The sequence below is a fragment of the Arvicola amphibius genome, chromosome 4 (genome assembly GCF_903992535.2).
Source record: "Arvicola amphibius chromosome 4, mArvAmp1.2, whole genome shotgun sequence".
Classification (NCBI taxonomy): Eukaryota; Metazoa; Chordata; class Mammalia; order Rodentia; family Cricetidae; genus Arvicola; species Arvicola amphibius.
In genome coordinates, this window is record NC_052050.1 from 105490104 (window position 1) to 105515164 (window position 25061).

At 53.1% G+C, this 25061-nt stretch overlaps 3 protein-coding genes across 5 annotated transcripts; 1 reads left to right on the top strand and 2 right to left on the bottom strand.

The window, feature by feature from the left end:
• Nucleotides 1-127: 127 nt before the first annotated feature.
• Nucleotides 128-7274, bottom strand: Dda1 (DET1 and DDB1 associated 1). 3 transcript variants are annotated; one of them, XM_038328804.2, is made up of 5 exons: nucleotides 7049-7274; nucleotides 3920-3996; nucleotides 3722-3843; nucleotides 2394-2455; nucleotides 128-1772 (listed from the first exon to the last, which is right to left on the bottom strand). In XM_038328804.2, exons 1-5 carry the CDS (start codon nucleotides 7230-7232, stop codon nucleotides 1606-1608), a joined length of 612 nt encoding a protein of 203 aa, XP_038184732.1. In that variant the 5' UTR covers nucleotides 7233-7274; the 3' UTR covers nucleotides 128-1605. The 3 variants fall into 3 exon arrangements, with proteins under 3 accessions (XP_038184732.1, XP_038184734.1, XP_041910954.1); XM_038328806.2 differs by having other exon boundaries at nucleotides 1150-1772; nucleotides 3792-3843; XM_042055020.1 differs by having other exon boundaries at nucleotides 1150-1772; nucleotides 3920-4000; nucleotides 7049-7186.
• Nucleotides 7275-10980: 3706 nt separating this feature from the next.
• Mrpl34 (mitochondrial ribosomal protein L34) lies at nucleotides 10981-11816 on the bottom strand. Its single transcript, XM_038328035.2, has 2 exons — nucleotides 11662-11816; nucleotides 10981-11489 (listed from the first exon to the last, which is right to left on the bottom strand). The coding sequence occupies exons 1-2, from the start codon at nucleotides 11724-11726 to the stop codon at nucleotides 11285-11287; spliced, it is 270 nt and encodes an 89-aa protein (XP_038183963.1). The 5' UTR covers nucleotides 11727-11816; the 3' UTR covers nucleotides 10981-11284.
• A 1261-nt stretch (nucleotides 11817-13077) lies between these two features.
• On the top strand, nucleotides 13078-20431 carry Abhd8 (abhydrolase domain containing 8). The gene is made up of 5 exons (XM_038326992.1): nucleotides 13078-13264; nucleotides 14761-15490; nucleotides 18441-18611; nucleotides 18718-18934; nucleotides 19789-20431. Exons 2-5 carry the CDS (start codon nucleotides 14769-14771, stop codon nucleotides 19969-19971), a joined length of 1293 nt encoding a protein of 430 aa, XP_038182920.1. The 5' UTR covers nucleotides 13078-13264; nucleotides 14761-14768; the 3' UTR covers nucleotides 19972-20431.
• The last annotated feature ends 4630 nt before the right edge of the window (nucleotides 20432-25061 follow it).

Consider the following 25061-nt stretch of genomic DNA (forward strand, 5'->3'; position numbering starts at 1 on the left):
CCCCGGCCCCTCGCAGCCCGCCTGCTGGCCCGCAGCCCGCCACTAGCCCCGCCGCGCCCCTGCCGTTTCGTCGACCAGGATGGGGGCCACGAGCGGAACCCCACAGAACAGAAAAGTACACAGGATGGGCGGTTATTTATTTGTTTTTAATTTATTTTGTCATATTTTTGTAAAACGGCAGAAATGCAATAAAAAGTTTATTTCAACAGTGCTCGAGGTCAGAGCGGTGGAGAGACCTCGGGGGATCCGTAGCCCGTGGCTGGGCACCCGGTTCTCCCAGGATGAGGCCTCTAGAGGGCCTAGGGAACCCATCAGGGTGGCGATTTCGGGCCTGGGTCCAGATGCACTTACGTGGCACCCTACGCCAGATGGGACTTAGGAATGGTGCACTTGTGAGGGTGCCCAGAACAGAGGATCCACACCAGTAACAGCCCACTGTGACTTGATCCAGAGGACATCCTGGCCAGCCTGCAGGGACCTGGGAGCTCAAGTGGCGCTCCCGAGGCTGCACAGCCGTGCACAGCAAAGGCAGAGGGAGACAGAACTCCAGTGTGTGTATGAGTGGATGCCACCTGAGACAGGGCGCAGGAGGAAGGGCATTGCCGGGTGCTTGGGTAGGGACGCACAAGGGTTAATAGGGCTGCCAGGATCCAGTCACTGTGTGAGTCTGAGGTGCTACTGGGGTCAGAACAGGCCCGGGTAGGTGGGGTCACAGTGGGGGGATAGCTCTTAGGGAACGTGGATGCCTTGGGCCTTGCCCACAGCAGGGACCCCAGAAGCCCTTACCTGCGGCGTGTACCATGCCACAGCTGAGGGTGCACAACCACTCCAGTCCAGGGAAGTTTCCTTCCCTACCCTCAGGACAGTGGGGCCACCTCAACCCCAGCAGTGTTCCCCAGCTTAAGGCTACTGGGCCCAGCTTGGCTGGTGCAGGGGCCTCCAGTGGCCAGAGACTAGTGCTGGCAGGCGGGCCTCCCACATGATGCCCACGATGGGTGGCTGTCAGCCCTGTGCCGCTGTCCTGGGCTCTGTCTCCCAGGGAAATGTGAACCCAAGGACCCCTGGGAAAGGAGGTGCGGCAGTCAGCCCTATGCCAGTCACTCCGGTTCCAGTGGCTCCAGCTGAGGTGTGCGGACCAAAGACGCTGGGTGAAGTAGGAAAGATCCTTTTATTGGGATGGAGGAGGAGCACGGGCTAGTCCATGATAAAATGACTTAAGAGAAAGATCCAGAGGGCCGGCTCTCTCCTGCCCTGGCGTGGGCTCAGAGTAAGGGCTGGCATGGAAGGGCCCCGGGAGGTTCCAAGGACCGAGACCTGGCCGGCCTGTGGGTGGGAACGGGAAGGAGAACGCGAAGGCAGGTCGCTTGTTGGGAGACCAGGCCGCCCCGGACTTTGGACCCTGGCGTCGTCTCTGGCGGGTGGTTGGGTGGGGGACACCACTGTGCTTTAAAAAAAGCATCTACTGACACCTCACGGCGCTGGGCCTGACGTCCCTTTAACCAATGCTTGACACGAGTTACAGCATAAATAAAAACTCAAGGAAAATAAATACATGGGTCCTATGAGGTTGGAGGGCGCAGGCTGGGTGTAGGAGGCAGGCTGCGCTTACACACGCGGGCAGGAACGGACAGAGCAGACAGACGCGGGGCGCTGTGTGGGGCCTAGGTGTCCTCGGGCATGTCGGGGCTGTCGGTCCGGGCCACCTTGCGGGGTGGCGCTGAGCTCTCGCCCTCTGCCTCCACCTGTTCTTGGTCTCTCTTCTTGGCAGCGTTCTGGAGGGGTGGAGAGGGAGAGGCTGGAGTGAGGACAGCATGGGAGAACCAATAACATGGTTCTTTTTCCCTCGCTCCCCCATCCCACCCCACCCCATAGGGTCTCTACATAGCTCTGGCCGTTGCTGTTCTGAAACTATGTAGCCCAGGCTGGCCTCAAACACAGAGATCCTCATGCCCCTGCCTCATCACTATGCCCAGCCCATGGGGACACCCTGCAAGGTAACTCGGGCAGGCTGAATGGGTGTGCTATTTTACATACTATCTAAACGGCTGAGGTAGCACAGGCCTGCTTGGGAGTCGAGGCAGGCGGATCACTGTATGAGACCACCCTGGACTCACAATGCATGGTCTCATGTACCTCATGCTGGCCCTGAGCACCCTCAGCTTCCTGAATGCTGGGGGTGACAGGCACATACGTCACAAATACATTTTACCATTACAGTAAAATGTCAGAAACAAGAGACTTAGTCTGACGACTAGGCACTAGCTGTGCAATGAACAACGCCCCAAGTTCACCCCCTCTCCCAAGTGCCAGGACCCCACGAGCACACACCCCTGGAACACTTTTCCCCAGGACTGGTCTCAAGGCCCCACTCACACCCCTGCCAAGCAGCTTGCCTTTCTGTCCCATTGTTGGTGCAGGTAGCGCAGGAGGATGTTCGTCTTCTCGGTCACAATGACTGGGAAGCAGAAGAGAGCGTGAGAAAGATGGAGGTGCTATGGCCTCCACCTTGGCCTCCGGGTCTGCCTCACTTTTCTGGGGTGCAAACTCAGCACCCTTTATCAGAAGTAAGAGAAGACTGCTGCATCCCTTCTCAACACACAGCTGAGCCACAGCCTCAGGCACTGCTGCCCTGGGCAGCTCGCTTTGGAACACCCTTGGGTTTTGTCCTGGTTTTGGTGCCAAGGATGGAGCCAAGGTTCTGGAACTCAGGCCAGCACCCTGCTGCGGAGCCCTCCCGTCTCCTGAGACAACACCAGAGGAAGTACCCACGTCAGGCTACAGCGAGGTTGGGTGCTCAGGACGAACCCATAGCCTCACCCATGCCAGGGAACTGCCAGGGAACTGCACTGCCCATGAGCCTTGTTCCTTTCCTGGAAGGATCTGTTTTTTAAGGATTTACTTGTATTATTTTAAATCTCTGTGGGGTGTGTGTGTGTGTCCGTCCGACGAGGCTACAAGAGGGCTCCAGTCCCCTGCAGCACAGCTAACCTGAGAGTCTGTGTAGCCCCTTGCATGGTTTTTAGCTTGTGCTGGGTGGGTGCATGTTTTGGTCAGAGGACAATGGTGGGAGCCAGTTCTCTCCCCCTACCATATGGATTATAGGGACTGTGTCAGATTCTCAGGCCTGGTAGCCATCTCGTGGAAATCAGCATTTCTGGATTATTTTTTAAGACAGGGCCTTACTATATAACTCTGACCTGGACCTCGCTCTATAGACCAGGCTGGCATCTCTGCTTTCTGAGTGCTTGAATTAGAGGTGTGTGCCACCATATCTGGCTTCCAGATTGACAGTCAAGCACTAGTCCCTTGCTCTCCTATGCCACAGAGACCATGGCCTGGACACCGCTGCCCACAGGCCCAGTATGGTCACTGCTTCCCCCACTTCCACACCCACAGAGACTCTGACTTGTGGTCTCTGTGGGCATGTGGGTACACACCGGCCTCGGCACTGGCCCTCACCTTCCCTTTGTTTGCTGGGCTCTCTTGGGCTCTCTTGTTCTTTGTACCAGGCTGGCGGGTCCTAGGTTGCCCAGTGGAGCGGACTCCAATTACAGACCCCTGCCAAGGCGCCTGACTTTCACATGGGTTCCAGGGATCGATAGTCAGATTTAAACTTCCGCTTCCCCTGCCTCAGCCTCCAGAGCGCTGGGACAGGTGTGCTCAGCTTGCCCATTTCAAGATGGAACCCAGGGCTCTATCTCCCAGCTCGGTCCCAGCTTACAGTCTGATACGCAGATGGCAGGGGTGGCCCCTCCTGGCCTGCAGGGAGGACGAAGCGCTGCAGTACTCACTCTGTTCTGACGGGTACTCTCGGGTCGGCAGGTACACTGAGGGACGGCGGTTCTGTGAATGGGGAGGGAGGGTTAGCTGGCAACCCTTGCCCTCAAGACAGGGATGCCACTCCCAGCCCCACACTCACCGAGGCCTTGCACACGGAGTCCGCGTGGAACCTGCTGAAGTTGCTCTTGTTGTAGACGGGCAAGCCTTTCAGAAAGTCTGCCTGGAGACAGGGGTGGGCGTGAGGCCTCTGATCCAGTCTAAGAACACACCTGGGCTGCCACCCTCCTGGTCCTCCACTGCTTGAGAGGCAAGGGGCTCTCCTAGGGGTCTCCCATGACCTGTGACCAGCCAGAGAGAACCTGATGCTGGCCGCTTATGAAATACTTTTCTACGTGTATTCACTGTGCTCTGTATGTTTGTGTGGGGAGGGTAATGCGTGCCACCATGTGTGCACTCACTTCTCCTTCCACCAAGTGGGTTCTGCCATCAGGCCTGCCCAGCCATCTCCACCAGAGCTGTTTAATGTGGCACTTCCTCTGGGCACAGTAGTGCGTGCCTGCCATCTCCACTCCATGAGGCTAGAGCAGGGCCCTTCTCAAAACAACAACCAAAGCAATAATGAAGCCAGGCAGTGTGAAGCAGGCCTTTAATCTCAGCCCTCGGGAGGTAGAGGCAGGATCTCTAAGTTTGAAGTCAGCCTGGTCTATATAGCAAGTTCCAGGGTAGCCAGGGCTCTGCAGAGAAACCCTGTCTCGAAAAATCAAAAACAAACCAAAAAAGCAAAAGAATATTTCAGAAGATGGTTCGGTGGTGCACACCCACTGTCCCAGCACTCGGGTGGGGGTGGGACAGAGGCTGCCTGGCCTGGGGGCTAGCTGCCGGGCAGGTAACCCTGCCTTGAGCCCATCTAGCTCAGGGAGCCAATCAGGATGTTTGCTCATTCTCCAAATGTCACTCGGGTCTGGGGAGGGGTAGTGGATGAAGGTGCACTAGTCTGTGACCCCGGTGTGATGCCTGGAAGATGTCACTGTGTATGTCCCGGTACAGATGGCCACAGGGCCCATGTTACTGCTTCCCTGTGACATTCCTAAAACTCAGGTCTGGCCACCTGGCTGACCTTATGGTGAAGCAGAGGTGCCTGCCCCGCCCCCCACCACTCTGCTGGCCTGGAATGTGGCCAGGCAACCTCAGTGTACCTGCTCTGTTTTGTGACCAAGAGCTGCTCCTGACCAACCCAGGGTGCAGGCTCCAGTGCCCCCCCCCACACCCCTAGGGTGTCCTGGCCAGGCCATTAGTACACACTTGAGGGATGAGGGTGGGACTCCAGAGCAGAACTGAGGTGTTTGGGGCCATTAGCCCAGCAGGTGCTGTGTGTGGCCTAGTGGCAGAGCAAGGCTAGTCTGGGCTCAGGGAGCTTCCCTGGGGCACTCACATAGAAGGGAGCCTGCCCTGCTTATGTCCTCACAGCTGCCATCTTACTCCAGCTCCACAGGGACACCCAGTCTCAAAATAACAAATAAGCAATCTCGACTCTTCACACCGGCACTGACTGGCTGGCCCGATCTCTCTGGCTTGTAACACGGTGTGCCACCATCTGGGACACACCCTACAACTCTCCCACTATCTCAAAGCACTTGCCTGAGCTGTCCCATACTGCAGTGCAAGTCTGGAGTGTAGCTCTGCTTCCCTAAGGCCTTGGGCTGGGCCCTGGCAGAGCTCGGGAGGACCCAATGACACCACACCAAATCCAGGCCTGCTGCGAGCTAAGTGACCCCCCCCCCCCACCATGCAGTTCACTGCCACCTCCAAGCACAGCTCAGATTGGCAGTCAAGACAGTCAGGGCAGAAAGTGGGAACAGAGGTCCCTCAGGGCAGGGCAGGGCAGGGCCATGTTATCGGTCTGCACTTCTAAAAAGATGGGGCCTCCTCAAGAAAGCTGGCAAACAAGGCCTAAAGACAAGGGGCAAGCTCTCTCGTGGGCTTTTGGGGTCAATGGAATCTGTGCTCCTGGAGGCCAGGTGCTATGGTGGAGGCGAAGCTGGTGCAAAGGTCCTGGGGCAGCAGGAACTTGGGAGCCAGGGAAGAGAAAACAAGGCAGTGTGGCTTGCTGAGCAGCTGGGGATGAGGTCACAAAGGGCACTGCCCCTGAATGGAAGCCAGGAGCAGACTCACCACTGGGAGCCCCGAGGATGCTACATGAGCTACAAAGTGTACAAAATGATGTTTTTGAAAACCCCTGATTCTAGGTGAATTAAAGATGACCAAAGGGTTGGGATGGGAAGGGGTAGGGAGGAGGCTGGAACAGGCCTCTGAGTGAGAAGTGGCAGGCTCAGGGTGGGTGCCCTGGGGAGAGTCTTGGTACAGGGAATAAGGCTGCAGAGGTGAAACGGGGACCCCCACAGCCATGTTTACCCCTTCCAGGACCTCTTCTATATGATTCATTACTATTCTTCAGGGTGTGGGCTGGGATTTGGCCTCTCCTCTGCTCAAGTCTGAGGTATGGCTTCACCCTGGGTCAGAGAGAAGCCCTCATCCCAAAGAACCACGGGAACCACGACCCCTGAGGAGGTCAGGAGCGCCCATCAGGCCACAGGGATCTTGAAGATTGGGGTGCAGCGAGGGGAGGACGTCCCCCAGCTCACCTATGGGCGGGCGCCTGTGCTAGCCCCTGCTGGTGCCTCCCTCATTCCAAGGGGTGGGCACCCTCATTTTGCAAACAGGGGAGACAAAGCTGTTCCCTCGTTAAGAACAAGTGTGGGTTCGACAGAAAGGGGTGGGGACCAGGGAAACGGGTCTGGCGCGATGTCGCACTTCCTTTGGTGACAAAGCCCTGCATGACATGGTGACAAGCCCCCTCGCAGCCGGGCTGCCCAGACCCGCCCCTCAAACGCCCGGAACCCGAGGAGCCTCGTCGAGGAACAGTCCGGAGCGGGGGAGGGTCTCGAGGGACCCCACCCCACCCCAAGCAATTTCCGGGGCGGGAGGGAGGACGGACACACACACACACACACACACACACAGACACAAGAGACAATCGCGACCCGGAAATGAAAGAGTTATCAGAGCCTTAAAGCCTAAGTAGGGTCAGGGGTAGCAGAAAGAGCCGGGGTAGGGTGGACGGGCAGCCCGCGGAGGGGTCGGAGGTCATAGGTCAGCGCGAGGGGCGGGACCGAGACTATGAGGGGGGTCGGGAGCGGGGTCTCGGGGACAGTGGAGGGACCCGCGACGCCATGCCGGGCGGAAGGGGAGGCCGCACGGCCGCGCTCACCATCGTCCGTGTCCTCCGCCGTCCCGGCCGCCGCCGCCACCGCCGCCGCCGCAGCCTCCTTCCCAGTCGCGGCCGCACAGCCACTTCCAGTCGCCGCGCAGCTCACGCCGATGGCGACAGCGCCGCGCGTCATTGGCCTGCGTGTGGCCCCGCCCTTCGCGCCCGGCGCGCTCCCATTGGCCATCCCGTACGCACGCGCGTTGCCATTGGTCTTTACACCTCCGCCTTCGTCGTCGAGTTCGGTTGAATGAGCAAACCTCGCCCGGGACTTGAAATACATAGGGCTTGCGATCCGGAAGTGGGCGGAGACTGCGCGCGACGTCGCCTGGGAGTTGTAGTTCTCATTCTCGTTCGTGGTCCCGCAGGTCTCCTCTCCTTTTGGCGGCTGGCTTGACATCCCTGGATGGCCTCTCTGTAAAAAGGCCATCGAACTCTCGACCTTCTCTGCTGAGTCTCAACCTACAGATTCTTTTATTTGTTTATTTATTTAGTTTTGAGTTCACGCCATAATACAGGCTGACTTTGAGCGTGCAACAATCCTCCTGCCTCAGCTTCCCAAATTTCCTGGGATGGCAGGTGTGGTTTGTTTTTTGTTTTTGTTTGTTTGTTTGTTGTTGTTGTTGCTTTAGGTAGAGCTAACAACTCTACCTAAACTCTGGATTTAAGAAAATCTAAAAAATTGGGCGGTTTGAAAGCCAGGTGAACGTGGCACACGCCTTTAACCTCATCTCTTGGATGCCCTGTTAGTGACAGAACTTGCAGTAGATGGCAACTTTTTCCGTTTAGAAATCTAACAGCCTAGCCGGGCGGAGTTGGTGCACGCCTTTAATCCCAGTACTCGGGAGGCAGAGGCAGGCGGATCTCTCTGAGTTCGAGACCAGCCTGGTCTACAAGAGCTAGTTCCAGGACAGGCTCCAAAGCTACAGAGAAACCTTGTCTCGAAAAATCAAAACAAACAAAACAAACAAAAAAGAAATCTAACAGCCTGCCAGGTGAAAAATCAAAACAAACAAAACAAAACAAACAAAAAAGAAATCTAACAGCCTGCCAGGTGGTGGAGGCAGTTCTTGGAGTTTGTGACCAGCCTGGTCTACAAAGCGAGTTCCAGGACAGCCACGCAGAGAAACCCTGTCTCATTAAAACCAAAAGAAAAAAAAATTGAGACTAGGAGGGGCTTTGAGGGAGAAATACTTGTTTCTAAAACATTGTTATATAAAACTTTTAAATTTACGGTCCTCATGTAGAGGACAGCTTTCAAGAGCCGGTCCCACCCTATGTGTTCCAGGGTTTAAACTCAGGTCAGTAGGCTTGGTGATGCGAGCTCTGACTAGGTTAGCTGTCTGGCCAGCCTACTTTTACGTAGTTTTTTTGATCCAGGGCTTCTCTGTGTAGCTCTGGCTTTCCTTGGAACTCGTGCTGCAGACCAGGCTGACCTCGAACTCAGAGATCCACCTGCCTCTGCTTCCCAAGTGCTGCGATGAAAGACTTGCTTTCAGACTTGGATTTTCATGCATAGTCTCTGAACTAGCAACTGATTTTGAACTGACAGATCACACTATAGCAAAAAAATGACCCCCCCAAAAAGCAAAACCAAACAGAAAAAACTTGTGCTTTTGTGCTGTGTGTGTGTGTGTGTGTGTGTGTGTGTGTGTACAAGTACAGGTGTGGAGGCAAGACTTGGCACTGTGTCTTCGCGGCTCTCCAGCTCACTTCTTAATCTGGTCTTGTGTGCACGATTAGCGTGTGGAGGGCAGAGGACAGCTGTACCCTAAGATCAGGCTGTACCCTAAGATCAGGCTGTACCCTAGCCACCTTCATATGGGCTCCAGAATCAGCTCAGGTCCTCAGCTTGACCAGTGAGTGCGGCCTCATGTAGCCCAGGCTGGCCTTGAACTCCAAGATCTGCCTGTTTTTGCCTCCTGAGTGCTGGAATTAAAAGCATTTGCTACTTCTGCCCAGCTGTTTTCTTAGTGATTGATGGGAGATCCAGCCTACCGTGGGAAGTGACTTCCCTGTGCTGGAGATCCTGGGTATTTAAGAAAGCAGGCTGAGCAAGCCATGAAGAGCAAACCAGTAAGCACACCCTCTATGACCGCTGCATCAGCTCCCACCTGCAGGTTCCTGCCCTGTGAGCTCCTGTCCTGACTTCCTTCAGTGATGAACAGTGCTGTGGAAGTGTGAGCCGGACAAACCCTCTCCTCCACAACTTGCTTATGGTCATGGTGTTCCTCACAGCAATAGTGACCCTTAACCAAGACAAAGCCTCCCGCCACTTTTTTTTTTAAAGAGACAGGGTTTCAGGGATGTAGAGACCCTTCAGTGGTTTATAGTACTTGGTACCCTTCCAGATGACCCAAGGTTACAATCTCAGCAACCACATGGCCTGTGGGGATTTTATTGATTGCTGATTGATGGGAAGGGCTCAGTCCATGGTGGGTAGATCCATCCCTGGGCTGGTGTGTTGGGAGCTATAGATCCCTGCCCCCTTGATTTTCCCTGCCTCAGACCATTTGCCTGCTGGAGTGAACTGAGCAAAACAACTTGTTTTCGCCAGGCAGTGGTGGCGCACGCCTTTAATCCCAGCACTCGGGAGGCAGAGGCAGGCGCATCTCTGTGAGTTCGAGGCCAGCCTGGTCTACAAGAGCTAGTTCCAGGACAGGCTCCAAACCTATAGGGAAACCCTGTATTGAAAAACAAAAAACAAACAAAAAAACCCCCACCCAATTTGTTTCCCTCTGCTCTGAGCAAGCTGCAGCTGCTCTGAGCACGAGACCCTGACGGCAGGCTGGTGGGTCTGCAGCTGAAAGATCCTGAGAGCTGGGGTGTGGCCAGAGCACTATATAAGCTTCCCCTGAGCACTATAAATTTGGCATTCTTGTATCAAGAGAGACCATGTCTCTGTCTCTCTCTGTCTCTGTGTACGCGTATGTTTTTAAGTCTCCTTGTTCCTGGCATGGGAGCAACAGGCGTAACGCTGTATAGCACGTAGTATAGATGTCAGGGTCTAACACTGGTGATCCTGGGTTCTCTAGTGAAGCAGGCTGATCAAGTCAGTAAGCAGCTCCCCTCCATGACCTCTGCATCAGCTTCTGCCTCCGTGATCCTGCCTGATATTCTTCAGCCATGGACCATGAGCTGAGGTGAAATAAACCTTTTCTTCCACCAGCTGCTTTTGGTAGAAATCAAACTAAGTCATGAGTGAAACATATACACAAAATAAAAATAAGTAAATCTAAAATTAAAAAATGTGGGAGTGGGTGGTCTTGAACTTGCTGCATGGATGAGGATGGCCTTGAACTTCTCACCCTCCTGCCCCCATCGCATGCTTGCTGGGACAGGCGAGCAGCATCAGATCTAGCTCAATCTGGCTCCAATACCTGCTGCAGTTCCCCAGTGACCCAAGGTTTTAGGTATACCTCAGGAGCCCAAATTCCAGATCCCTCTGCTGTCTTCCACAGATGTGGCTACTCACCCCAACCAATCCCTTCTGCAGACTCAGCCCCTTCCTCCAGGAAGCCTTACCTGACTGCTCTGTTGTCAAGAGCCAAGCCAGGCACGCATCCTCTTTCAGCGTCCTTTGTCCCTATGATTCCACTTTCAGATCTGTTCCCCGTGTTTCTCAACTGCCCGGTTCTAAATACACATCATCTACTAGAGTCCCTTCATGACAAGCATGGGGGTGGGGGCTGGTGACATGGCTCAGCAGGTAAAGGCATTTGTGGAATGCCTGTGTTCAATCGCAGGAATGCACACCGTAAAAGGACAATCACTTGCTAACTACAAGATGGGGGTATCAGGCCAAACAGAAGTCAGTCAGCACTTTGTGTGGGACTTGAGTCTTGGGGCTAAGGCCTTGCCCACCTCACAGCAGGGGCCCCGATCCCTGACCCCTCCTCCCCACAACATGTACGTTAGCATACATGCAGCGCGCCTAGAAACGGGAAGGTTTATTAGAGAGCCGGTAATATTTCCGAGTGGCTGGAACCACCAGGGGTGGTGTGATATTTTAAGGAGCCAAGCTTACAAAGATGCCTTCAGAAACATGTACAGAAACTGCAGAGATAACGCAGGAGGGGGAGCCACCGCTGTGGGCTTGGGGACGCGGGGACCTAGGGGCTCTGCAAGTTTTGAATTCTTCATACTCCAAAAGCCTAGGAAGGGACGGCCCCCAAATTCTTGCTCTCGGCCAGTTCTACCGGCGTCTGAGTCTGTTCCCGCAGGCGCGGGCGCCGTTCCTCAGTGGCTCAGGGACTTGCGGCCCTTCAGCATGCGGCGGAGGATGACCTGCACGCCGCTCGGGGTGCTCAGCCGGCGGATCCAACCGTGTTTGTGCTTGCGCTTGATGTTGCTGGGCTGGTACTCGTTCCCGCGCGTGCGGCCGCGGGCCTGCTGCTGCACGGAGGGGAGCCCCCAAACGTCCGGGACTCGGGGTTGGAGCCACCTGTGGGACCAGAGAAATGGCTAGAATGGTTGCTGTGTGACCCCGGCGCGTTGATCAGCCTGAGCCTCAACTTCGTAACGCGCAGGGCAAACCAAACAGCGTGTATGCAAAAGATGCTCCGAAGTGCTCGTGGTAGTTGAGATCTGGAGCAAGGTACCCCCTCAGCACTTACCTGCCACCCAACTGGGCCACCGATCTGCAGGCGGGGTACCCAAAAGTTCTGGCTAGGAAAGCCATGTCCAGCGGCAGGTCACTCTGTCCCGGCCGCCGCCAGTTCCTAGATGTGGGCTCATCGACAATGCCTCTGGGAACTGTAGTTCCATGTGTTGCCGCGTGGCACTCCGGGAGTTGTAGTTCTACGCCTGCGCATGATAACAAACGGGAGGTGTGGTCCTAAGTGGCATGTAGTTCTACGAAACGACCAGCAGATGGCGAGCGAGTGTCGACTCCTCAATCTGTGCGTGCGTACGACAATCTGTCTTCGTCTTCTGGGAGCTGTAGTTCTTCGCTTGGGACACTGGTAGAGGGCGCTCCAGGGTGGCGGTGACGCCGCTGGCTTCAGCTGGGGGAAGTGGCTGCTGGCCTTTTCAGTCGCCCTCACTGGGGACAGGCAGCTGGCACGCAGCCGGCTGGCGGCTTCTGCGCTACCGCAGCCAAGGCTTCTCCTCTTGGCGCTCAGCCCGGATGTCCTCGAGTCCTAGCTCCTCGCTATCTGGAAAACTCGTGCGTTGTGAATTTGCCCTGGCTAGTTTAATCCCTTAGGCTGGCCTAGATGAATTTTCTCCCCGCAGCTCAGATCTGGACTCCTGCTCACACATTCTTCATGGCTCCCCATTGCTCTAAGGTGCCCAGCCTGCCTGCAGCCACGCGAAGCCTGTACATGAGCATCTCTGAAGTTGTCACTATGCTGTGGTTCCTACCCACCCTCTAAAACGGCCACTTGTGCCTGTAAATAATCGGTGGACTTACTGTGTTTAAAAAAGGGATGCTGGCGAGTGTTTGGGCTGCACCTTGAGCCCTGGGCCTGGAAGGAAGGAGGCTCAGCCTTGGCTTCCTGGCTTCCGGCTCTCCTAGAACTCAGTCTTGGTGTGGCTGAAACCCCACTGCAGGGATATAATTCCCATTCGCTAGCTCCCACGCTCCGACACTTCTGTTTCATTCCTAGGACTCTGGACTGACACAGCCTCTTGTTCAAATGCCAGCCTTGACCTTTTTTGAGTCTCGGTTTCCCCATCTGGAAGTCTGTTTGCAGAACGGGAAGGTCAGCAGAGAGGGGGCACACGGCCCGGCGGGAGGTAGAAGCTGGCAGAGACCCTGTCCCAGACAGAACACATCCCCTGCCTCCCATGCCACCTCTGGGCCGCAAGCCCTTCTTAATCCTGGCGCCCGCCCATCCCACCCACCCCTCGCCCCCACGTCCCCACGTCCCCAAACCCTTCACAGGGGCGGGGCTGCTGCTCGCAGAGCTCGAGCAAATCTTTGAAGCGCAGCCTCTGGTTGGACGGTTATCTAGGCCAGGTTGGCTTGAGGCGACAATAGGTCGAGATGCCCGTCCATCGGCTCGAGGCCCCGCCCACACTAGGTGGGACTTACGGGGCCAGTTTGCTGCGCGGCTGCGGGATGCCCCTGCGCTGACCGCCCCGGGCCTGCGCCTGCCCGCGCTAATGCGGCCGACCCCGCACCACCATGTAAGCGGCACCTGCAGGTGGATGCTGGCTTTTCCGCCCGGGACCCCTGAGCCCTGCCTCGGGCCCCGGGCCCCTCTACAACCTCAGGTGAGCTGGATCTGTTCCCTTAGAAGCCACCAGGCTGCTGGGCCTCCACTTGGGACAGGAGAAAACTGCCAGCCTCTGCTTTCGCGCTGCTAGGATGCTGCGGAACACCAGTGGCCTTGATCCCACTGCGGGGATGACTAGCGCCCGGGAAAAGCGGGTCGGGGTCTGGGAAGCAGGGCTGGCGCTGCGCTTTAGAAAGGCCTCCGCAGTCGGGGTTGCAGGGTCCTAAAGGTGGGATGCACGGCCTGCTTTTCCTTTAATGCATCCAGGCCACCACAAGTCGGGTATTTAATGAGCATCATCCCAGCGGTGCTCAGGCCGTGAAGGAAGAATGAATCTGGCCCCATCCCCATGCCTCAGACAATAGGGGTGCGCTGCGCTGGTGTCCCTTGGAGTTATGTAACCGCCTGTGGTTGTCATGGACACGGGGGGGGGGCTGGCCAATGGAACCGGATGGAGGCCCAGAGGCCCTCACTCAGGTCCTGCCTTCATCCTCCTGGCTGCCACTAGGGGTTGTGTTGCCACCCGTCAACACAGGGTACTAGGGTACTGAGGACAGCCTCTTCCAACCGTGCCCGTTGCTCTGGTTAGCTCAAGCTCCCTCTCTCCTGGACCTGGGACTGGATAAAACCTCTGAGTCCCCATGGCCAACATCTGCCCTGGGCCTCATCTTTGACGGGTCAGATTTGCAACCTGAGGCCTGAACTGGAAACTTTGACCCTTCAGGACAGAAGCCAAACTTGGTGGTCTGTCATCTCAGTATCCAGGAGGGCACAAGGTTGAGGCCAGCCTGGGCTTCAAAATGAAACCCATGTAAAAAGTATGGCGGTGATGGGGGTTCACACCAGTTATGTGAACTGGGAGAGGCAGAGGCAGAAGGTTTGCAAAGAGTGAGGCCAGTGTCTGGCCAAAGACTACAGACCAGGGCTGTTGTGTTCATGCATGCCTGTCACCCCAGAGCTTAGGGACGTAGAGGTGGGAGGGTTGCATAGAGTTTGAGGTTCCCTGGCCTTTGGAGGCATTTGAGATATGGAGCTAAAGCAAGCACACATGCCGATCCTGCTACAGCTCCAGAGGTGACATCCAGAGCAAAGGCAGTCTGGGCAGCACAGGGATTTCCAAGCCAGCCTGGGCTTTGTGAGCTCCTTTCTCAAAACCAAGCAAGCAAATCAGCTTGCATGTATGCTTGCATAATTCAGTTTGTGAATAGATGAATACAAGCATGCTTGCTTGCATGCATGAATGAATGATTGCATGCAAAGGCATGGATTGATTTGTGAATAAATGAATGAATAAACAGCGGATAGGATAAACTCCAGCTGGTAGGGTAAGGATGTCCTCAGGAATGGGCATTTGCTTTAGCGTCCTCTCCTTCTGGAAGCTCCCCCCCCACAATGCAGTATCAGTGGACCTCCTAGAGGAGCCTTCAGGTCCTGCTTACCTGATGCATGAGCAGAGCCCTGAGCAAGCCGCTGTCCCTTCCTCTCCGGCTCCAGGACACACCATGCTGACCGGGGTGACAGATGGTTTCTTCTGCTGCCTACTGGGGACACCCCCCAACGCAGTGCGGCCACTGGAGAGTGTTGAATCCAGCGACGGCTATACGTTTGTGGAAGTCAAGCCGGGCCGGGTGCTCCGGGTGAAGCATGCTGGTCCCGCGCTGATCCCCACACCGCCACCACCGCCGCCACCCGAAGGCGATCCTGGGGTCAAGACCGGCCTCGTGCGTTGCCAGCGCCGCATCACGGTGTACCGCAATGGGAGGCTGGTGGTGGAGAATCTGGGTCGCGCGCCACGCGCAGACCTGCAAGGGCGCAGTGGCTCTGGGGACCCGCCCGCTGCTCTCGAGGTAGAACTGGCAGAGCCCGCAGGGGGCGACGCCCGGGCCACCCCAGGCAGCGGACGACGAAGGCGCCCCCGGCGTCCCAAGAGGACCATTCACATCGACTGCGAGCAGCGCATCACCAGCTGCAAGGGCGCACAGGCTGACGTGGTGCTGTTCTTCATCCACGGTGTGGGAGGCTCACTTGCCATCTGGAAAGAACAGCTGGACTTCTTTGTGCGACTTGGCTATGAGGTGGTGGCACCTGACCTGGCGGGTCACGGGGCCAGCTCTGCGCCGCAGGTGGCAGCTGCCTACACATTTTACGCACTTGCGGAGGACATGCGGGCCATCTTCATGCGCTACGCCAAGAAGCGCAATGTGCTCATTGGCCACTCTTACGGGTAAGACCTAGGTAGGGTGGGCTGCTCACAAAACATTCCCTTCCCCCTGGGTGTAGGCTGAGAAAGGGCCACCTGTAGTCCAGGCTAGCCTTAAAAGTCATTATGTAGCTGAGGCTGACCTTGAATACCTGATATACCCCTAGGACTACAATGAAAGACTTCTATGCTACCCGACCCAACTTGCAAAATGTGATTGGGCTGGGATTGTGGCTCAGGGCTAGAGCACCCATCCAGAATCCTCCAGTGAGGAGAAGGGGGCGTGGTTCAGTGACAGAACCCCTGCCTAGAACCCCTCAGTGAAGAGGTAGGGGCGTGGCTCAGGAGTGGAGCCCCTGCCTAGGATCCCCAGTGAGGGGCTGGGGGCGTGGCTCAGGGGTGAGCCCCTGTCTAGAATCCCCAGGTGAAGGGCTGGGAATAGCTTGACACTATGATCTCTGACCTAGCTAATAATGTTTGTCATTAGTATCTGCCAGTGTGTGGCAGATGTGCATCGTCTCTATACTCAGGAGCTGATGTTGGCAGATAGCTAAAAATTTGAGGCCAGCCTGGGCTACAAAGTTATTTCCAACCCAGTAGCAAAAACCTGTGTTAAAGCCTGTTTTGATGGTGCACACTTTTAATCTCAGCACTTGGGAGGCAGGCAGATCTCTGAGTTCAAGGCCCACCTGGTCTACAGAGTGAGGTCCAGGTCAGCCAGAGCTACACAGAGAAAACCTGTCTTGAAAAATGAAAAAAAAAGAGAGGGTGGTGGTTTGGGCATATACTCACCCCTCTTACCCCAGAACTTCCAAGACCAAGGCAGGAGGATTGCTATGAATTCAAGACCAGCCAGGGATACAGGGTGAGACTTTTTTCCCTTCTTTTAATTTTTTTTTATTACTTTATAAATAATTCCACTTCCTCTCCTCCTCCCACTTCCCTCCTGCTCCTACACACCCTCCCCCCACCCCCTTCAGTCCTAAGAGAGGGCAAGGTACCCTGCCCTGTGGGAAGTCCAAGGCCCTCCCCCGTACATTCAGGCTTAGGAAGGTGTGCATCCAAAGAGAATAGGATCCCAAAAAGCCAGGACATGCAGTAGAGACAAATCCCAGTGCCATTATCATTGGCCCCCAGTCTGCCCCAATTGTCAGCCACATTCACAGGGTGAGACTTTGTCTCAAAAATAACAACATACATTGAAAGCACTTGGGAGGTGGAGACAGAATCAGAATGTCATGGTCACTCTCAGCAACACAGCTCCCAGGCCAGCTTAACATACATGAGACCTGACATAATCAGGCGAATGTACTTCCCTCAACAAAACCAAGCTTGGAGTGGTTCGGGTAGATACTGGGTGTGCACAAGGCCATAGGTTCAATCCCTAGCATCTCCAGAAAGAAAGAGAGTTAATAAATATGACATTTATATTTGTAAACATTTATATCCCTAAAATTATGTCCTTAAACAATTAAAAACTGATTTTTTTTTGAGGCAGGGACTGTCTACATAGCCGAGGCTGTCCTAGAACTCACCATGTAGACCAGGCTGGCCTCAAATTCACAGAGATCCACTTGCCTCTGCCTCCTGGGTGATTAAAGGTATGGGCTACCATACCTAACCTAAAAATTAATTTTTAAAAGCTGGCATAAGCCAATCAGTGGTGGTGCATGCCTTTAATTCCAGCACTTGGGAGGCAGAGGCAGGTGAATCCCTGTGAGTTCGAGGCCAGCCTCGTCTACAAGAGCTAGTTCCAGGACAACTAGGACTGTTACACAGGGAAACCCTGTCTTGAAAAAACCAAAACAAACAAACAAGTGGTGGGTACGCAAATCACTCCTACACTAAAAAATGAATAAATAAAAGCTGGGCATAGTGGGTCATGCCTGTAATCTGAGACAGGGACATTGCTATGGTCTCAAAAATGTCTTTTTTTTTTTAAGTCAACATGTAATAATTGCCCTCGTGTATGGGTAACTGTGGGCCAGCATAGTGTGTGTGTCCTAATAGGCCCATTCCTGCATCTGTCCCTTCTGTCTGGAGCCTTCAAGGTATTAGCTGGCTGGACACAGTGATGAAGGCTGAGCAGGCGCAAGCCTTTGATCCTAGGAGTTCAAGTTCAGCTTGGGCAATAGAGAATTGGTATCTTAAGAAGAGCAAAAGAGAGAGCCATGGGATGGAGCTGCCTGTAGCCCCAGCGCTTCAAGGCTGCGGCAGGAGGATTGCCATGACCTCCGTGGTAGCCTGGGCTATACGATTAGGCTGTCTGGCAGAGGGTCGGAGATCTGTGAGTAGTGCCGTCATTTGGTACCCAGTGATTCATCCTGCGCAGAGCTGTGGCGTCAGTGCCTTTGGGTTTGTCCAAGGCATCTTCAGATGCTGAACAGAAAGACTGAAGGACCGCTGAGGGGGTTCCAGAATCCAGCTGCAGCTAATCGCACTCCCCTAAGTACTGTTTGGAAAGGTGTGGCCCACCGAAAGTCAGTCACTCAGACGGAATGCTGCCGCGAGCCTTTTAGCAAGCAAGGCCCCAGGAGGCACATTCCCAGCTGGGGTAACCAGAGTAAGATACAGCCGAGGTCACTGTGTTCGTGATCACAGACAACCATGCCGATTATACAGGAGCTTGCCTGGGAGGCAGGCACATCTCTGAGCGTTCTGGGCCAGCCTAGTCTACACAGCCAGAAAAAGCTACATAGTGAAACCCTGTCTCAAACAAGAAATACCCCAAAACTTACAGGGGTGCATGCTGTAGTCCCAGCTCCAGGAGGGTGCAGATAAGCCCTGACACTGTAGGCTGTGTGCGACTTCCCGAGGACTTGCTTCGAGAACCCAGGGGCTAAACCCAGAGTGCAAAAGCCCTGACTCCCATGGCCAGCTCTGTATATGAGCAGATCATGGAGGGGCACCGCCTAAGTCGGCCAGGCGGGCCTGCCTAGTGTCTGCTAACGGGCTCTCCCCTTCTTGCCCCCAGTGTCTCCTTCTGTACTTTCCTGGCCCACGAGTACCCAGATCTTGTGCACAAAGTGATAATGATCAACGGCGGGGGCCCTACAGCGCTGGAGCCCAGCCTCTGCTCCATTTTCAACATGCCCACGTGCGTCCTGCACTGCCTGTCGCCCTGCCTGGCCTGGAGTTTCCTCAAGTGAGTGGGATCCGGGAGAGGGAGGGGTTCCTGATCTCAGGGCTGACTGGGATCGGTAGCATTGATCCTGCGCGGTCAGGCTCCAAGGACGTCTTTGCACCCTCAGGGCCGGCTTTGCTCGCCAAGGGGCTAAAGAGAAGCAGTTGCTGAAGGAGGGCAACGCATTCAATGTGTCCTCCTTCGTGTTACGGGCCATGATGAGTGGCCAGTACTGGCCGGAGGGCGATGAGGTCTACCATGCGGAGCTGACGGTGCCCGTGCTGCTGGTGCACGGCATGCACGACAAGTTCGTGCCGGTGGAGGAGGACCAACGCATGGCTGAGGTAGGACCTGCAGTCCCGGACCACACGTGCCCGGGCGCTACCCCAACTGTGTAGAGGATCCAGGGTTGCGTCCCTGGCGTGGCTTAGGGGGTGAGTGTGGTCCCAAGACTCACATCCTGTTAGGGTTCTGAGTAGGCTTGACCTTTGGGAAATTTGGCTTTTTAAAAGGGCGTGGCTGAGTGGGTGTGGACTCCCTAGAAGGGAGTGGCTTTCTGACAGCTGGGGTGGGCGAGGTCTCTGGATAAGGGTTTGGTTTATGAGTGGATGTGGCTTCCATTGGTTAAAGTATCTGAATGCTGTGGCCTTTGGAAGGATGTGGCCTCTAGACAGGTGTGTTTTTAGGTGGGCGTGGATAATGCATGAATGTGGTCCTGGGTGGGCTTGATTTTGTAGTGGGTGGATGTGGTCACAGGTGGGAGGCCCCTGCTTCTGGGCTGAGCCTGAAGAGAACAAAGATGACGGAACTTCTCTGGCAGGCCCCCAATGCTGGAAGAGTGGAGATAGGGGTTGGAGTACAGGACTTAGGGCTGCTCAGGATGGGTATGTGGGAGGAACCGAGGAGGACCCTCACCCAGACCTGGTCTGTCGTCAAGATCCATTTGTGGACAGGGGAGGAGGGCAGAGTTTCCTTGGCATCCCCGGGTTGGGGGAGTCCAAGGAGGCTGCCCAGCACCCTACAACACACGATGTCCCCACAGCAACGACCCAACCCCAAGTGTCAGCAGAGCCAAGATTGAGAAGTCCTACCCCAGGCATACTGTAGGTGCTTAATAGGTGTTGATTGAGCGAATGAATGCCTGGTGAGGTTCCAGCAGGGTGAGGCTAAAGGGTTGGACTTCCCTATGTGCCTGCAGATCCTGCTGTTGGCCTTTCTCAAGCTCATCGAGGAAGGCAGTCACATGGTGATGCTGGAGTGTCCTGAGACAGTGAACACGCTGCTGCATGAGTTCCTGTTGTGGGAGCCGGAGCCAGAGGCTGAGCCACAGCCCGAGCCACAGCCATTGCAACCAGAGCCGACCAGCGGCAGCGAGAAGTGACCAGCGGCTGCAGGCCTCCTGAATCTTGTGTAGCTAAGGTTCCCTTGAACGGGGCATGGGCTGGATGGGTGGGGCCTCACGCCAATGGGCGGGGCCTATATAGCCACGCCCCAGGGCAGGCCGGACATAGCCAGAGTTGGAGACTCAGTGCCCAGTGCAGCCACGCGTGGCTACAGGGCGTGACCTTGTACAGAGCCCCCTCTCTGCCTTCCCAAGTCCCTGATGCTGCAGCGGGTGGGCTGCCACCCGACTTGATCTTTCCCTCCTGTGCTCCACTCCGCACCTGGAAGCCACTGAGGGGAACTCTGGGGAGGGGTTCCCGTTCAGTCCCGGGAGACCTGCTGCATTGCCTGCATTCCTTGGGACTGGGAGCTGGCACCCAAGGAGGGAGGGGCCCGAGCCACAAAATACCCGCACATGGCAACTTGTAAGTCAATTAAAAAAAAAGTGACAATCCAAAGTGGCCTCCAATTCGTGATTCTGCCTCAGCATCTCGAGGGCTGAGATGATGTGTAAGCAAAGTAGCTTTCTCTCTCTCTCTCTCTCTCTCTCTCTCTCTCTCTCTCTCTCTCTCTCTCTCTCTCTCTCTCCCTCCCTCCCTCCCTCCCTCCCTCCCTCCCTCTCTCCCTCCCTTTCTCTTTCTCTTGCCCCCTCCCCCTTCCTCTCTCCATGCTTGCTCTCCTGGGACGACCATACCTTGTGAGACAAGGTTTCTCTGAGTAGACCTAGCTGTCCTGAAACTCGCTCTGTAGAGCAGGCTGGCCTTGAATTCAAAGAGATCTGCCTGCTTCTGTCTCCTGAGTGCTGAGATCAAAGGTGTGTGCCACCACTGCCCAGCTCAATGATATCTTTTAGTGGGCTGAGAATGATTATAAGTAGGCACTATGAAGGCAGTTTTTCCCTCTATCCTGTTCTTGTAACCATATTGTGAAGAAACAGTCTTTTAAATCAATCAGTATAATAGATCGTCCTTTTGGTAATAGAGAACCCAATGGCTGAATTACTTTATTTATAGCTCTTGGATATTTCTCCATTTTCCAGATTTGTTCTTAATAACAAATAAAGGAGAATTCTAAGGACTTGCCAATTCTTCAATACATTGAACATTTAGCTGCTCCTGTACCAACAGTTCTAAGACTGTAGTTTCTCTGATGTCACAGACCATTGTTCCCCCAAAACAGGTCAGTTAACCCTTTAAAGGTAGGGCTGTTGATACCTTTGAAAGGCCAGCAGCTGTTGTGACCTGTTTATGTACCAACTGACCAGTCAGTGACTTCTTTATAGTGCTTTTTAATATTTTCCCAAGAAAGGTATGTTAGTTTAGGGTTTGTTTCTGAGACTGGGGGAATATTAATCTGAGTATTTCATTGCTGTGACAAATAATGTCCCCATAAATTCTTTGCTATGTTAGCCACATATGGCTTTAATTTTCCTCTCTTTCATTCTGGCCCTATACATTCAACCCATGTTTTACCTGAGATGAAGTTCCAAACCCTAAAAGCTGAATGTCTACCTCCTGAAGAGGCCAATCTGATGCCATGATTCTGGGGTAATTATAGCCTATGTCTATAAGACAATGTTATTTATTTATACTTTTAACTTTGGTCTTTGATCATTTATAGAAGTTTGTCAAAATATTTACTTTATAGTTTATTTTCTCCTAGTTTTTTCTTTTTTATTACTTTATAAATAATACCATTCAAAATTTCCACTTCCTCCCCTCCTCCTACTTCCCTTCCACTCCCCACTCACCCTTCCCCCCTCCAGTCCTAAGAGAGGGCAGGATACCCTGCCCTGTGGGAAATCCAAGGCCCTCCCCTCTCCATCCAGGCTTAAGAAGGTATGCATCCAAATAGACTAGGATCCCAAAAGGCCAGTACATGCAGTAGAAACGAGTCCCAGTGCCATTATCATTGGGCAGACTTCTCAATCTGCCCCAATTGTCAGCCACATTCAGAGGGTCCAGTTTGATCCCATGCTTGTTCAGTCCCAGTCCAGCTGGATTTGGTGAGCTCCCATTAGATCAGGCACACTGTCTCAGTGGGTGGACCAACCCCTTGCGGTCCTGACTTTCTTGCTCATCTTCTCCCTCCTGCTGACCTTGGGAGCTCAGTCCACTGTTCTGATGTGGGTCTCTGTCTCTATCTCCATCTGTCGCCGTATGGAGGTTCTATGGTAATATTCATGATAGTCACCTTCTAAAGCTGTTCTATCATTCAAGCAGTATGGGTATTTTTTTTTTTTTACAGTAGGCATTAGGTCCTTTAATTTTTCTGGGGAGGAGTTTCCCCCACAGTGAATGGTTGAACCAAATTTGACATAGGGGCCTGCGAGAGGCCTCCCATGGCATTTCCCAATGGCAGAGGGTCACCTTGTCTGTCCCTTGTTGATCTGCACTCATTGGTACAGTATTGGCCTTTGCTGTACCTTCTGCATACTCCAAAATGCCTTTCATTAGGAATATCTCTAGAAAAAAACATTATTTCTAGGAATGTCCTGCCCACAATCCCTTTTTAGATGACCTTGTTTACCACAATTAAAACATGACATTTTAATTTTTCATCAAGCCTTTTTGGAAATCAACTCTCATATCCAAGCATCATCATGGTTATGAGAGTCAATATTGACTGCATATTATATCCATTCCTATATGGGGTTATACTATCTTTAAAGACCTAATTACCCTTTTGCATTGTGAATTAGCATTTTTAAAGCCAATGATTCAATTAATATTCATCTGACTTTTGGATCTGATATTGTTCAATTTACAGCTGAAGTCAATCTTTGCAAAAATTTACTGAAAATTTCTTTTGGGCTTTCTATAATTTTAGTAAATGGTTCATTCCTCTTTCCTGATTTTTGAATCTTGTCCCAAGCATTCAAAGCTGTTGTACCGCATATGAACGAGGTATGATCATCAAATGTAACCTGTCTTTGCACATCAGCATGATGGCCCTCACCAAGGACTGATCTTCAGAAATCTCATAACTTCTAACCCTACCCCATGCTGTTCAATAGCCCTAGCTTCATCTCTCCGCCAAGTGTTTTAATGTAGCTGAGGACTATATTCCAATACTGCTGTAACTAGCTATTTCCAGACTTGAGGAATGAGGTGAATGCATGCCATAGGAAACTATTACTTTCTTAAATCTCTTCAAATCTAACATTTCTATAGATTCCCAGTTAACTTCTGCATAGCCTTGCGATACCTACCATCTGATGGCCATTCTTGAATGGTAACTGGATAAACTAAGGTTGGTTTTCTAATAACCTTGGGTCATTTCCCTTCAGTTTATAATGCCATGGTGTGGTGACTTCTGCTCTAAACGCCTCTGTGTGTGAACATTTTTTTTAGTTTTATTAGTTTGTCTTCCTGAGGATTTTTTTTGTCAGTCAATTCTTTTTTTTTTTTTTTTTTTTTTTTTTGTATTTGGCACTGACAGCAAACAACTTTTTTTGGAATAAAATAAGAATTATCAAATTGATAACTGACATCATATCAATCCCAGCTAAGTTGATTATCCCTTAATTGTTCCATTTTCAAACCATCCATTGTAGAACTATACAGAGAACTATCTCCCTGTGTTATAATGTTTTCCTTTTTTTTTTGGATTTATTTATTACATATACAGTGTTCTGCTTGCATGTATACTTGCAGGCCAGAAGAGGGCACCAGATCTCATTACAGATGGTTGTGAGCCACCATATGGTTGCTGGGAATTGAACTCAGGACCTTTGGAAGAGCAGGCAATGCTCTTAACCTCTGAGCCATCTCTCCAGTCCCCATGTTTTCCATTTTTAATATGGGCAAAAAAAAATCACTCTTCAATCTCCTTTCCCTTTTTAAAAATCTAATTCCCTTCTTTAAGAAATCCCAGTAGTCTTACCAGATCTGCTGATGATGACAGCAACATGTGAGGCTGGCTGTCACTGCGTAGCACATCTGGACTGGGAACACAGGCGGTGCACAGCCTGGTGAAGACACCTGCTACTGATCTCATACCAGAAGCCTGAGGAGGGGCCCAGGGAAAGTCCACAACCAACAGGGAAAAGGAGCCAAAGAGTCAGCCATCTGAAAGGAGGAGACAGGGAACAGCAAGAGCAGCATGCGTGATGACAGGGCAGGAAGTGAAAGCCCAGAACTGCTTAAAGGCAGAGCTGGCTAGTGGTGAGGGCTAACTCCTGCGGCATTAGGAGCCCAGGCTCCTGTGGAGTTTGGTACTTGTGGAGACTGCCCTAGAGAGGTCACAACAGGGAAATCCCAGACTCTCTCAGAGGACTTGGGGGATAAAAGGAGAAGCCAGTCCATGTTGTGATGACTTTGTTGGGTGCAGTTCCTGTGTGTAGCTCTAGTGGGTGCCAGAGACTGCAAAGGCATGGACAAGAGGCTATCTGGTGAGTTCATGCCCCAGGTGGATGTCAGGTGAAGTGTTAATTTAATTAGTCATATCAATAAAAAACCAGGAGTCAGATATCAGGTTAAAAACCTGAAAGATCAGAGAAACAGGGGAGCAGCCACAGTCACTGCCTACTGCTGTGGGACAATGCTCTTGTACCCTGTAAAGATTTGTCACTTGTATTGGTTTAATAAAATGTCAATTGGCCAGTAGCCAGGCAGGAAGTATAGGTGGAGCAACCAGGATAGAAGAATTCTGGGAAGAGGTGAGACTCAGTCTGCAGTCATTACCCAGATGCAGAGGACCCAGGATGAGAATGCCTCACTGATAAAGGGCACCAAACCATGTGGCTAACACAGACAAGAATTATTGGTTAATGTAAGAGTTAATTAACAAGAAGCCTGAGCTAATAGACAACAAGTTTATAATTAATGTAGGCCTCTGTGTGTTTCTTTGGGACTGAACGACTGTGGGACCAGGCAGGACAGAAACCTCTGTCAACATCCTACCTCTCTGGTTTCTCCATCCAAAAGGGCCGAGGTCCTCTCTCTACCTCGCCCTCCTACTTCCTATCTCCTCCCAGTCTACAGTATTCCAAATCTCTATGGTCAATTTTGGTCAGCTAGTGGCTGACCCTGACCTCTGACTCCAAGCAAGCTTTATTTGTCAGAGAACAGTCAAAATATGACACAA